This window comes from Hordeum vulgare, chromosome 2H (assembly GCF_904849725.1).
Source record: "Hordeum vulgare subsp. vulgare chromosome 2H, MorexV3_pseudomolecules_assembly, whole genome shotgun sequence".
Taxonomy (NCBI): Eukaryota; Viridiplantae; Streptophyta; class Magnoliopsida; order Poales; family Poaceae; genus Hordeum; species Hordeum vulgare.
The window spans coordinates 29,904,065-29,916,553 of record NC_058519.1 but is presented as its reverse complement, the minus strand read 5'-3'; the positions used below and the strand labels follow the sequence as shown (position 1 = coordinate 29,916,553).

Here is a 12,489-nt window from a genome sequence, read left to right as displayed (position 1 = left end):
ACAAAACCTTTTTTTTCTTCTTTTGCCTCTTTTCCCCCTCGACTACAACCCAAGCTCATCTCACAAAATCTATGTCGTCCTTAGCTTGTTTCGATCCATGTGGCAAAACCCACTTGAAAGCTGTCTCAAAATCTCACAATGGCTGTAGTTAGGAACAAAACCCAAAGGCTAGATAGAATGGCATATCTTTTGAAACACAGGATGACATCCATTTGTAGCAAAATTTCAGATTTTCCCATAAGAGCAATCAGTTTGTTGATCATCACATGCTAAAACACCTTCAAAACCTAGTTTCAACTTTCAACAGGCACAGAGCCTCCAGTTCCGCAACTACAACATTCAAGATGACATGACCAAAAGACTGCTTCGACCCAACCTCCTATTATCAGGACACAACTCCACCTTCCAGCACCTAGTTAGTCAACTCCATGATGGCGCTGACGATGTCGCCATCCGCAGCCTTGAGCGACTCCACAGCCCTGGATCTCGACACGGAGGCCTGCATCATCACGAGCTCGACGTCCTTCTTGTCAACACCAGTCTCATCGACCTCCTCGTCGTCCTGGGCTGCTGCCATGGACGGCTCATCCTTCGAGATGACGCCGCTCGGGCCCTGCGTCTTGAACTGCTCTGCCGCTTGTGTCTGCAGAAGTTCAGTGTTCACGTCCTCGAGCTTAACCTCCCCAAACATGACATAGGTTTCTGAGCGCGAGCTCTTGAAGACATCTGGCTTGGAGAGGACATACGTCACCTGCAATTGTGTAGAGAAGTCAAGAAAATGGGACAACCACCAGCATATAATTATACTACAGGGAAATATGGCGTGAAGTGGTTAAGATGCTCACGGTCTTGCTCTTTTTGATAGTTACACGGTTCACACCAGTAATGGCCTTCATGCCAAGCTTCTCCACAGCTTTCCTGCTCTTCTTCTCACTCCTACTCTGTGTAGATCTTCCACTAGCATCACCTCCTAGTCCCAGAAAGCACAGACGCATAATGTCAGGTTGTCAAAATATTGCATAAGCCCAGAATTCTACAACTAGACATAGTTCACATCATGGATTATTATCTGTAATCATTGGAAATGACAAGTGTAACATTCATACAACACTTAAACTTTTCTCAAGCAAGATTGAACAGAAACTATGACTGCAATCAAGCCTTCTTGGGATCCATTGTTGATTTTTGGAATTTAAACAAGATCTTAGTTTTGCCACTTAGGGTAACGTACAAAGGATTACCAACTCCTATAATGGAAATTCCAGCATCAGTTCATACTAAATGCATTGAATGATTCGCCTACCAAAATTATACTTGCAAAAGCAAGATTTTACATTTAGGATTTGTTGCTATCAAACTAAATGCTACAACTGAACATTCATGTATATGTTAATGCAAGTTGAAACTGTACAAGGTGCCACCTCAGTACAGAGGTGAATATTATATACAAATGACAGGAAGTACTCAAGAAACTATAAATTGTGTAAATGAGCAGTGCTGAATAATTCAAGAATAAGTGAATATGATACAGTTCCGAAACAAATAAGACTATAAACCACAAAGGCATAGCGATGGTTCAGAAAGGACAGAATATTAGAGAGTACAAACTGGTCGGTGTCTAATCTTCAAATAAACAGGTCAAAGTGAACCAAAATAGGTAAGTATGGAGTTCGCATCATTGAGGAACAGATCAGATAACAAATTCTGGATAATGAAAATGCAAAAATTTAGCCCAAGAGAAACAAAATAATCCACTGATTCAGCAGTTCAATAAGCACCGTTTAATTTAAAATTTTGGTACTGGCATAACTTCAGATGTCTGAATTTATGTAGGGAGGCAGCTTATCTGCAACTAAGCGGCTGCTTGAACTAAATAGAAGGAACTACAGAATTTTAACATACCCTCAACATCATCGTCATCTTTTTCATCCTCATCCTCATCCTCATCATCGTCTTCATCGTAGTCATCATCATCCTCAAGGATAGGCTCATCTTCCTGAGAATAAGCATTCCAAATATCATGTTACTTGATCGTCATACGTATTAAACACTAAACAGCGCTGCCTCGGAACAGGGGATATGCAGAGGAGGAGAAACAGAGTTGGCCATATGCAGAAATGAAAAAAACGGTAAACAATCTACTCATAGTATTATCTTCCCGGCATGAAGATGTCAGTACGTACTAAGTAGCATCAGCACAAGATAAAAGGAAATGGCACTCCAAAAGCAAAACAAAAATAAAAAAGGAAGAGTTTGTACATTACAAGGGACTGCTGTCTGCTTTGACAAGAGAAAGTATGCTCACACATTTACATTGTTGGTACAGGAAAAAATGCCATAACTCATATAAGCATACGCGCAAGATACTTAGGTTACTAATCGACATGGAAAGGTAATGACAAACAAGCAAGGCCTCATTTCTACTGTAGAAATCATCAAAGGTGGACGATTTATCTATGCTCGATTAAGATCCCTTCCAGATTTGTGTCCATAAGACAAAGCAATAGCATTTCAGTTTGCAATACCAGAGATTGCTCTGAAAGGGAACCACAAGCTGTACACAATTAGGATAACGGGCAAAACAAGTAAAGGGAAATTAAACTCCGAGCTGGACAAGTGAGGATGATGAATCCCGTGCATGCTATCGAACCCTCGGGTGGAGGTTGATGGAGGCCTGGGTTGGCCTGACCCGCCGCCCTTCACTGTGAAAACTCGGATTACCAGAATTTAAGGACGAAGACACGAGCACCATCAGGTTGGCCACCCATGAGGCCATGACAGAGTCCTGGACCCAGAGCTGTGCGACCTAGGCGACATCGGCAGACGAGATCTAGCGCTACAACGCCACCGCCGTAACGGAACAGGCCGATCCAGGGGACGAACGAGCAAGAGAGGCGAAGAATTTCGTTTCTTTATTATTTTTATAATCATTGAAATGTGAGGGAGCGAGGCGAAGGATTTTCCAGGTGAACCACGGCACCAGATCGGAGAGGGGGAGGGGTCGGAACGGAGGATCACCTCGATCTTGTGCTCCTCAGGCTGGGCGCGGAGCAGGTCGGCGACCGTCATGGTGGCGCGCCGGTAAAGGCTTGCCGGAGGGGAAAGTAAAAAACCCTAGGAGGTGCTTGGGAGCGGGAGAGGAGAGGCTGCGACGGCACGGCAGGAAGACGACTCGTGTCCTTTTTGTTTTCCTTTTTCTTTTTTGAAGCTATATTCATTCTCTGGTGGGTGTAAACTGGTGGGCCTGACCGTGCAATTTGGGCCAGTTTGCCGATCGATTTGGAAATGCTCATGGCCGTATTCTTGGCCCGTCTTGGCAATCTACCGATCGTGCCTCATTTTCACTCATGTACTCCATCTGTTCCTAAATATAAGTTTTTTTTTACACATTTCATTAAGGGACCACATACGGATGTATATAGACATATTTAAAAATATAGATTCACTCATTTTGCTTCGTATGTATTCACCTAATAAAATGTTTAAAAAAACTTATATTTAGAAACGGAGGGAGTGGTTTACAGTGAGAGCGACTTCTCTTTTTCACTAATTCGTAGTGAGAGCCACTTATCTGAGGAGCATTGCTTCGGGAGCATTCCAAGGGTCACTTTCAGGCATCGTCACGTGACGCGTTCTCAGCCATTGTCACGTGTCACGCATTGGGCTTTTCCTTTGGATTTTGTTTTTTATTTTTATTTTTCCGCATGGTTTTTTAAATGATTTTTTCTTGTTTTTTAGGTGTTTCGGTTTTTTTAATAGCCTTTATTAGCTTTTGGATGACAAAAAATATTGATTTGTTGCGTGAAAAACACGTTTCTTTCATTCTTGAGAGACATGTTTTTTTCTTTTATGAAAGACACGGCTGTGTTTTTTGGAAACAAAAAAAGCACGTTTTTCTCTTTCTGGAGAGGCATATTTTTGCTTTTGCGAGAGATACGGATTTACTTTCGTAAGAGGCACGAATTTTCTTGGAACAAAAAAAACACGTTTTTTCCATGATAGGCGTGGTTTTGCTTACGCGAGAGGCACAAATTTGTTTCCGTGAGAGACATGGTCAAAAAAACACAATTTAAGAGATTGAGTCGTATATGCTTTTGTAGGGCAGTTACTGTTCACTAGCATAATACTTTCTCTGTATCATAAATCACAATATTTATAGTTGAAGGAATTTGTATTAGCGTTTCCAACAACAAATATTTAGGTACGTAGGAAATATATAAGAGCTTTTTTAGGAGTACTTTGTAGGGAATACGTAGTTGTTTGGAGAACGAAAGATAGTCTTGTCACCCGCAAAAAAAGTCATTTTTTTTGCTGCCCAACTCTTCCGCGGCAGCCCGTCGGCGACCTCCCCTCCCTCAACTGATGTTAGGCTACTGAAATTAGGAGGAAAATTTCTACCAGGCTGCTGAACTATCCACCAATTTCTTGTGTTTGTGTCAAACGGATTAGGAAAAACAAGTACTACGGTACATTATGAATTAAAGATCGGGCGCACAGCACCGATACCAGAGCAATCCGTTCTCCGCCGTCCTTAGGATTTCGAGTCCGCTTAGAATTCCATACATCGGTGCACAAATATTCAGTACCGGACCACACTGAGCTCCGCCTCCCGTACAAAATCCAGTCATGTAGTGCGTGCTCCATCTTTTTGCAGATCGATACTAGTACAAGTTTATTAGTAGATCAGGTTCCTCCTATTTTACCAATAAAAGACTTTTTAAATTTTCCAGTGTTTGATTAAAAAAATTCAAAAAATAAGATTAACATTTCTTGAAAAGAAGATTGGCATTTTCTAATACATGGTCAACATTTTTTCCAATGCTTGATTAGCATTTTTATATACATGTCAAAACTATTCATTATTTTAATATATGGTTAAATGCTTGATTGACATTTTTCAAATATGTGTTCAACAGTTTTATTAAATTATTGATCAAAAAATTATACGTGATCAAAACAATTTCTCCAATACATTTTCAAAAAAATTCTAAGCACATTTAAAAATTTTCAAATCCTTGTTCAAATGTTTTGTAAATGCTTGATTAACCTTTTCTGAATTCGTGATCATTTTTTAAAATCATTTTCTCTGTATGCATTAAGCATTTTTCCAATCCTTGGCTAATATTTTTTAAATGTTTTCAATAAAGTGTTTTTAAATTTACATATTCAGTATATTTTAAAGTATAAACAAAATAAAAAAGCGTAAAAAGATAGAAAAATGAGGCGGGGTAGCCTTCCCGCTCGGCTGGCCTGGCCCATCTGGAGCTGTCCCGAGGCGAGGCTTCCCTCTATCTTGCTTACACCGAGACATAGTGGTGCCCAAAGAAAACGAAACCGAGATAGAACGTCACGTATTAAACATTTTTTTAGAGTGAACTACATGATGCCGGGCCGATCGCCACCTTTGTCCCGTGCATCGACGCTGACAAGCTGACACTGATTTCTGGCGATTGAAACCTACAAATATCCAACTACGTTGTCTTACATACACATTAATATATGTCGACCGATCCATAGTGAGTGAGTTACATAAGTGTTGTGATTTTGTCACGATAGACGTCCTCATGAAAGAACTTAAGTGTGACACCATCGCCCTTATGTGACGACTCAAATGGATTGATCGGGAATGAGAGACTAGTTTATCCAAGTTTGGCCCCTCTGATGGAGGTAAAAGGCTACGTCCTATTTTATGCATATTAATGATGGTATCGATTACAAGGGAGCAGATTCGTCTGACCTATCTTTCGATGGATTGTAACTTAAGTCTATTGGTCTTAAGGACTCATTTTTATATACAAGTCGAGACCCTATGCTTACAAGAATCCGGGTCACGTTATAATTCGTGACCCGACATGTCTCTCCACCTCGTGAGCCATGAGCCGCCGTCTTTATGTCTTGGGCCGACTGTCGACTTACTCTGTAAGCCTGCCTTGTAACTCTGTTCTGAGTTCTGACAACGCCAAGGCCCATCTTGAGTGCAAACTCTAAGCCGCCATGACACGACCCAGCCCAATAGGACGGTTATACGACGGGGTTATATCCCTAGCAGTAAGTGTGTTAAAAGCATCTACAGCCGGACCCCTTAAATGATCCCCATACGTGTGCGGATGCGTCCAATCATGATCGGACATGAGAAAGAAGAAAAACATGACCCAACCGGACCCCTCATTTCATTCCTATATGTTCGGGCTGTCCGCGGATCCTCATATTCATCTTAAATATGAGGAGGATATGAGGACTCACGGACGGGACTGGACGCGCCCGGTCAGTCCGTCACATATAGGACGCGACCCCGTCCCGACCCCCCCTTTTATTTTGTTTATTCATTTTTTCTTTCCCTTCCTCTTTATCAATCACATATAAGTGATCGAACATCTGACAAAATAATAAAAAGTGTTACTACGCGGACGGATAAATAGGAGACACATCAGCAATGTCGGAGCCAGAATTTGAATATGACCGCTGATAGGAAGGTGTGCCAAATACATTATACATATATACTTGCTTATATCAATCAAAAATACAGTACATGCTTCAGATTCTGCGTGGATACGTCCGCAGACGTTTGAGAGTCCGAATTTGTAAGTCGTGACTGAAGATGCTCCAAAGCTCCATGGAACCAGGGGATGGCCTCGGTGGTGTCTATCGCGTAGCAATTTATCGATCACACGTACTAAAACACCTACGTGTACGTTAGTACATATATCCAGGACCTGTCCATACATATTTAGAACCCTCGGACGAGAAAATAAAATGGAACCCATGTGGACAAAAAAAATCAAAATATATTGTAATCTGAGAGCAATTTAGTACATAACATAGATTAATGGTCTTTGAACTAAAACCACGTCAGGTCTTATTGTTTTTTCTTGTTTTTCTCTTATTTTTATGGATCTAAGAAAGAAATATCATAAAACGTATACTGTGCTACTACCTGAGTCAGGGCCCCTACCTCTCAAGGGCCCAGGGCGGGCGCCCCGTTGCCCCGGCCTATGGGCCGGCCCTGCGTATATCCGATGACCATTGACCAATGCTAAGTATCTTCAAGGAAATGTTTTTTAAAATAGCTTGTAGATATCCTACTCCGTCGTCCACTGAATCTATGCACCTGCCTCTCCACGTACATCACCTAGCATGCACCTCCTCCCATGTCCCATGCATGATTGACGAGAAGATCAGCAGCAGATGCAGATCATTGTTCTCCAAGAGCATACGCGATCGATCCCCTGTCGCTGACAGACACATAAGTATGGACCAGTTAACCATTTGATTCCAAGCTCCTGCGCCTTACTTTATTACACACAGCAAATCCGATCGCCTCGATCTGCTTCTCGAATGTGGACCGATTGATTCCAAGATGATGGGGCCTCATTTCTGGAAAACTTATGAACGAAAATGGATACGGATCATTGTACATCATCGAACCGACGACCCTTTCTGTCTGCCCCTCCCGGCCGTACGGCGATGCATATAAGGTCAACTCGTTCCGATCTGAAGTTAAGCCGACGAGATTTTGACCTCCGGCCAACTAGCTAACCAGGCAGACTTTGTCAACCAGAAATTACTCCCAAATTAAGCCAAGCCAGGAAGGTTGACCATACACAGGTAGCGGTGCAACCCTTAAACAATTCGGCATACTACAGCACAGCCGAAAAGTTGCTGATTAATCAAGTACCACATGAACAAGAAACGGACAGCTTGATTTTGACTCGCTGTTTCTTCTGCTTAAATTTTGACCCACTGTTTCTTCTGCAGCTAACTACCGAACATACGCGTATGCCGTCCAGATATAGTCTTAAACTTTTGATAGATTCGTTGTAATGAGAAACATCATATATTGATAGCATGCATATGATATTAGTGTATGATAGTACATCCTTAGTTATATTTAGTCATCCGATCCTAAAAAAAGCTAATAACAAAAAACTAAGGCCCATGTCCGACCATCAGGTCCACTTTTCAAGCCCAAGTCCTGCCCATCTGTTGGAAAGCCCATCAGGCCTAGGGCCTCGAGTCGGACCTCTTTCTTAAAATCTCAATATGCCAAGTCCAAACCTACCCCGGCCCTGTTGGCGGTCTCAAAACACAGACCTAAGCCCGGCTCACGGGCAAGCCCGTCGGGCCTAGGCCCTGAATTTTTGGGCCGAGCTTGGGCGGGTAGGCTGGGCCGGGCCGGAGATGGCCAGGTATGCATAGTATGATATGTTAGTATCATAGATAGATAGATATCTCAACTCCCGCCCCTCGCGTCCGCCCCTCGCGTCGTCCGCCCCGGGCGACTCGGGGGGAACCCAGCCGCCGCCGGCCGGCCACCTTTCCTCCAGCCTAGCCCGCGTCGCCGTCGCTGGAGGGCCGGCCAGTGAAGCTGCTTCGAGCCCTGTGATGGCAGCGGCAGGGCGGTTCTTCCCCTCACCCCCTCCCGCGTGCCCAGCTACTCTCCTGACACACCCCATCCCCAGATTCGCTCCTCGCGACGTAGGCGACCTTCCCGAGCGACTCCTCGGTGGCCTCTTCCCCGACTAGCTGCTGCCGTGGGTGGCCTCGCCCCGACTCCTGGGACGTTGTCCCCGTCCACCCCGATTGGATCTGGGGCATCCCCAGCCGGTTGTGGTGCCCCCTTCCTCCGCCCGGCTGCCGCGTCCTCTGCGTAGCCTGCTGGATCCCTTCGAGCGGGGAATTCGGCTCCTTAGCGGCGCAGTGGAGGTCAGGCAGCGAGACGGCGACGCTAGCCCATGCGCGGCGTTTGTCGACGCGCCAAAGGGAGGCGTGGATGGGTTGACAGGGACGGACGGGCGGTCATGGCCGAAGGTGATGGTGCAAACCTATGGCAATGGTGGGGCTTGCTGGCGTGCTTTAATAAAGGCGACGGTCCTAGTGTTCCTCTTGCGCCAAGACGAAGATCTGCCTGATACACGAACTTTCTTGTCTGGTCGGAGTGGCGGGTTCCGGAAGGCTCCGCCGTCGAACTTCCATGGGCGTGTTATGCCTCGAGATTGCTGGATCGGGTGGAATTCGGTCGTGCCCATTGGTTCTCCATTAAGGAGGGAGCGGCGCGAAGCTCTGCTATCTGGTTCCATTAGGAGATATCTTACTCTATGGTAAAATCAGAGAAGGAGAATGTCATGAAAGCCAAGATTGGAGGACTAATACTGGCGATTATAGCCTACGGCGTTAAAGAATTTACTTGGAGTTTCGGGATTCGTAGCAGTGGTATGTAAGTGGGGGTGACATCATAAGTGAAGTTCAAGGTCCTACCTTTCACGATGAAAATCCAAGGTCTGCCTTAATTGGTTGTGCCTGACAATGGTCTTATTGAAGACATTGCTTTGAGAGCGCACATGATCTCCAGGGTGAAACCCAAGATTTATGATCGGGTGACGATGGTGCTTGTGCACTGTTTCCTTTTTGGAGGCGTCGTTTTTTGAGTACTTGAACATCAGGCGTTGTCTTGGTGGTGGTTGTGCTGCTGTTGCAAGTACTGAAACTCTGTAGCTGGACTTTTCTTTTTTTTAGTTTCTTCTTTGTTTTTTGGCTGTGTGCATCCGTCATGCCATTAGGGCATTGCGTTGTTGCAGAGGCTGGGTGTAATTGGTATCTCCTCGATATTAATATATACTCTTTATCAAAAAATAGATAGTTCATTTATTATCATGTGTGACACATAGTAGTTCATTATTTAGTACTATGCTATAGTATCATGATATGATATTCATCTTTTTAAAAATTCTATGTCATATCATCAAAATTTGTTTAGTTGATACGTATGATACTATCTAGATACTTCCATTACGATCAGCCTAACCATGACATTGATTTTCGAACCTAGGCAACGACAACCATATGCATATGGCTGATCAAATGTAAGGAATCTTCCCTCCTGGTGAGAAAATTAGGGCATGACAGCAGCGTGCTAGCTAAACCAGTACTGTAATTTAACCATGGGTGATGGATGTGATGTGCTCCATACAGCAGATATGCAATTCTTTTTGGCCACGCGATCTCTGGTTGATGGCCCAAATCTGACACAATTGCAAGTTTGTTAGCACTTCAACTTTGCTAATTTAACGAGTAATAATGCGGTGGCTTCGATTATTGGAGATCCTAGCTTAGCTTTAGTGTTGTACAGCAGGGACACAGAAGATCTGATGGCGCAAGCAGCAGCGAAAGAATGCATGCTTGGGTGCACTCCATTTATGCTTTGTTCGATTCCATCCAAAATAAGAGGGATTCGCATGGATTGACGAGGATTAAATCTCATCTAATACAAATTTTATCTCATTCTTTCTCAATCCACTTCAATTCATTTGGACGGTGGATTAATCGAACAAGGTCTTATTCGGGAGGGTCACGCCGATACACCATGATCCATGTTCGATTCATAATATTCGGTTCTGGCATTGGCCTGATCGATTTGTCTGCTACTGAAACGGGGCAGCTTAATGAGGTATTAGGTGCTCATTGGGTTAGTTAATGGCGATATTGAGTATACTCGTCATACGCCAACCTGTTTGGCATTACAAATGCAGTGGTTTCATTTTCGCGTTACGAATACACAATGTGAAAGGATCGATATGGTTGGCTAGAGGGGGGGGGGGGGTGAATAGACAATGACTACATTTTAAATAATCTTAGCAAGTTAAGGTAAACAACATACGGGTTCACAAATAATACGACAATGAAGTGAACCCTAAAGAAGCTAACAACGAGAGTTATTAAGACAAGTAAGATATAGTCACAAGCATAAGCAAATACAAAGTAAAGGATAGAGATAACCACAAGTGGAACCGATGGAGACGAGGATGTGTTACCGAAGTTCCTTCCCTTTGACAGGAAGTACGTCTCCGTTGGAGCGGTGTGGAGGCACAATGCTCCCCAAAAGCCACTAAGGCCACCGTATTCTCCTCACGCCCTCGCACGATGCAAGGTACCGTGATTCCACTATAGGTGCCCTTGAAGGCAGCGACCGAACCTTTACAAATAAGGTTGGGCAACTCCACACAAAGCTTGGAGGTTCCCAACTAGACCATGAAGCTTCACCACAATGGAATATGGCTTCGAGGTGACCTCAACCGTCTAGGATGCTCAAACACCCAAGAGTAACAAGATCCGCAAGGGATTGGTGGGGGAATCAACTTTTCTCTTGGTGGAAGTGTGGATCTAAGCCTTCTCAACCAATCCCTAAAGAATCAACACGTTTGATTGACTAGGGAGAGATATCGGACACTTTTGAGCTTGGGGCACAACAATGGAGCTTAGAGAGGTAAGAGATGAGGTTCCTCAGCTCGAAGAACCCTTTATATGGTATGGGGGGGGAATCAGACCGTTTTCCCACTCTCTGCCCGAGCTCCAGCGGTACTACCGCTGGCTGCAGCGGTACTACCGCTGGCACTCCACCGGTACTACCGCTGACCAGGGGCGGTACTACCGCCGCCTGGCGGTACTACCGCTGGATGCAGCGGTACTACCGCTGGGACTCCAGCGGTACTACTGCTGACCCCAGCGGTACTACCGCTGGGCCCCTAGTAGTGCAAAAGCACTACTACCGCCAAGAAAGTCTTCGCAAAATGGTCTGTCCACGAACAACCGCTAGGCAAACGGTACTACCGCTGACCAGGGACGGTACTACCGCCAGCTAGCGGTACTACCGCTGGCTGCAGCGGTACTATCGCTAGCAGTCCAGCGGTACTACCGCTAGGGCCAGCGGTACTGCCGATGGGGACCATTTTGCAAAGAGACAAGAAACAAAGTGGCGGGGGCCGCACCAAAGACGAAGGTAGGGGAGAATATGTGAATTGTGCGCGTGCAAAGATAGATTCCACCCAAACCTTTTCACTACGGATCCCTTCTTAATAGTACGGCTTTCCTATGACTCAAATAAAGAGAATCATAGAGAGCGCCGTGCTTCCGTTTCATGAATGAGGAGACGAGTCGTCTTGTGCCGTTGACGTGTGTTATCTGAAACCTTAACACACACGGTTAGTCCTTTACGATACTGTCATCAATCACCAAAATTACTTAGGCATAAACTATGCCCCAACAATCTCCTCCTTTTTGGTGGATTGATGACAATACCAGATTTGCATAGAGAATAATATGAGAACAAAAAGATAGAGATATATGACAATACGGGGCATATGACTCACAACATATGATGGAAATAAATCTCTCATAAGTTCATGTCTCACAAATGATAGCAAACTAGAAGCAAACCAAGTTCGAAGCAAACCACACAAAAGAAAGCAAAGCAAAGCAAAGTTCGACTATGAAAGCAAATCCAGCTCCTAGACTCTCTCCCCCTTTGGCACAAGACACCAAAAAGGGGCACACGTAATGCCAAAGGTAGCTACTCCTCATCCTCAGCATCGCCAGAATCGTCGGTAGCCTCCTGATCGTCCTGCTCCTCCTCTTCCGCCTCATCGCCAGACCACCGGTATCCCTGAGCCTGCATCCAAGTAGCCTCTGGAGTGATGTCGTCCTCTGATCCGCTGG

At 44.7% G+C, this 12,489-nt stretch overlaps 1 protein-coding gene across 1 annotated transcript; it reads right to left on the bottom strand.

The window, feature by feature from the left end:
* Positions 1–211: 211 nt before the first annotated feature.
* LOC123424631 (nascent polypeptide-associated complex subunit alpha-like protein 1) lies at positions 212–3,184 on the bottom strand. Its single transcript, XM_045108266.1, has 4 exons — positions 3,019–3,184; positions 1,903–1,996; positions 846–970; positions 212–751 (listed from the first exon to the last, which is right to left on the bottom strand). The coding sequence occupies exons 1-4, from the start codon at positions 3,067–3,069 to the stop codon at positions 413–415; spliced, it is 609 nt and encodes a 202-aa protein (XP_044964201.1). The 5' UTR covers positions 3,070–3,184; the 3' UTR covers positions 212–412.
* Between the last annotated feature and the right edge of the window lie 9,305 nt (positions 3,185–12,489).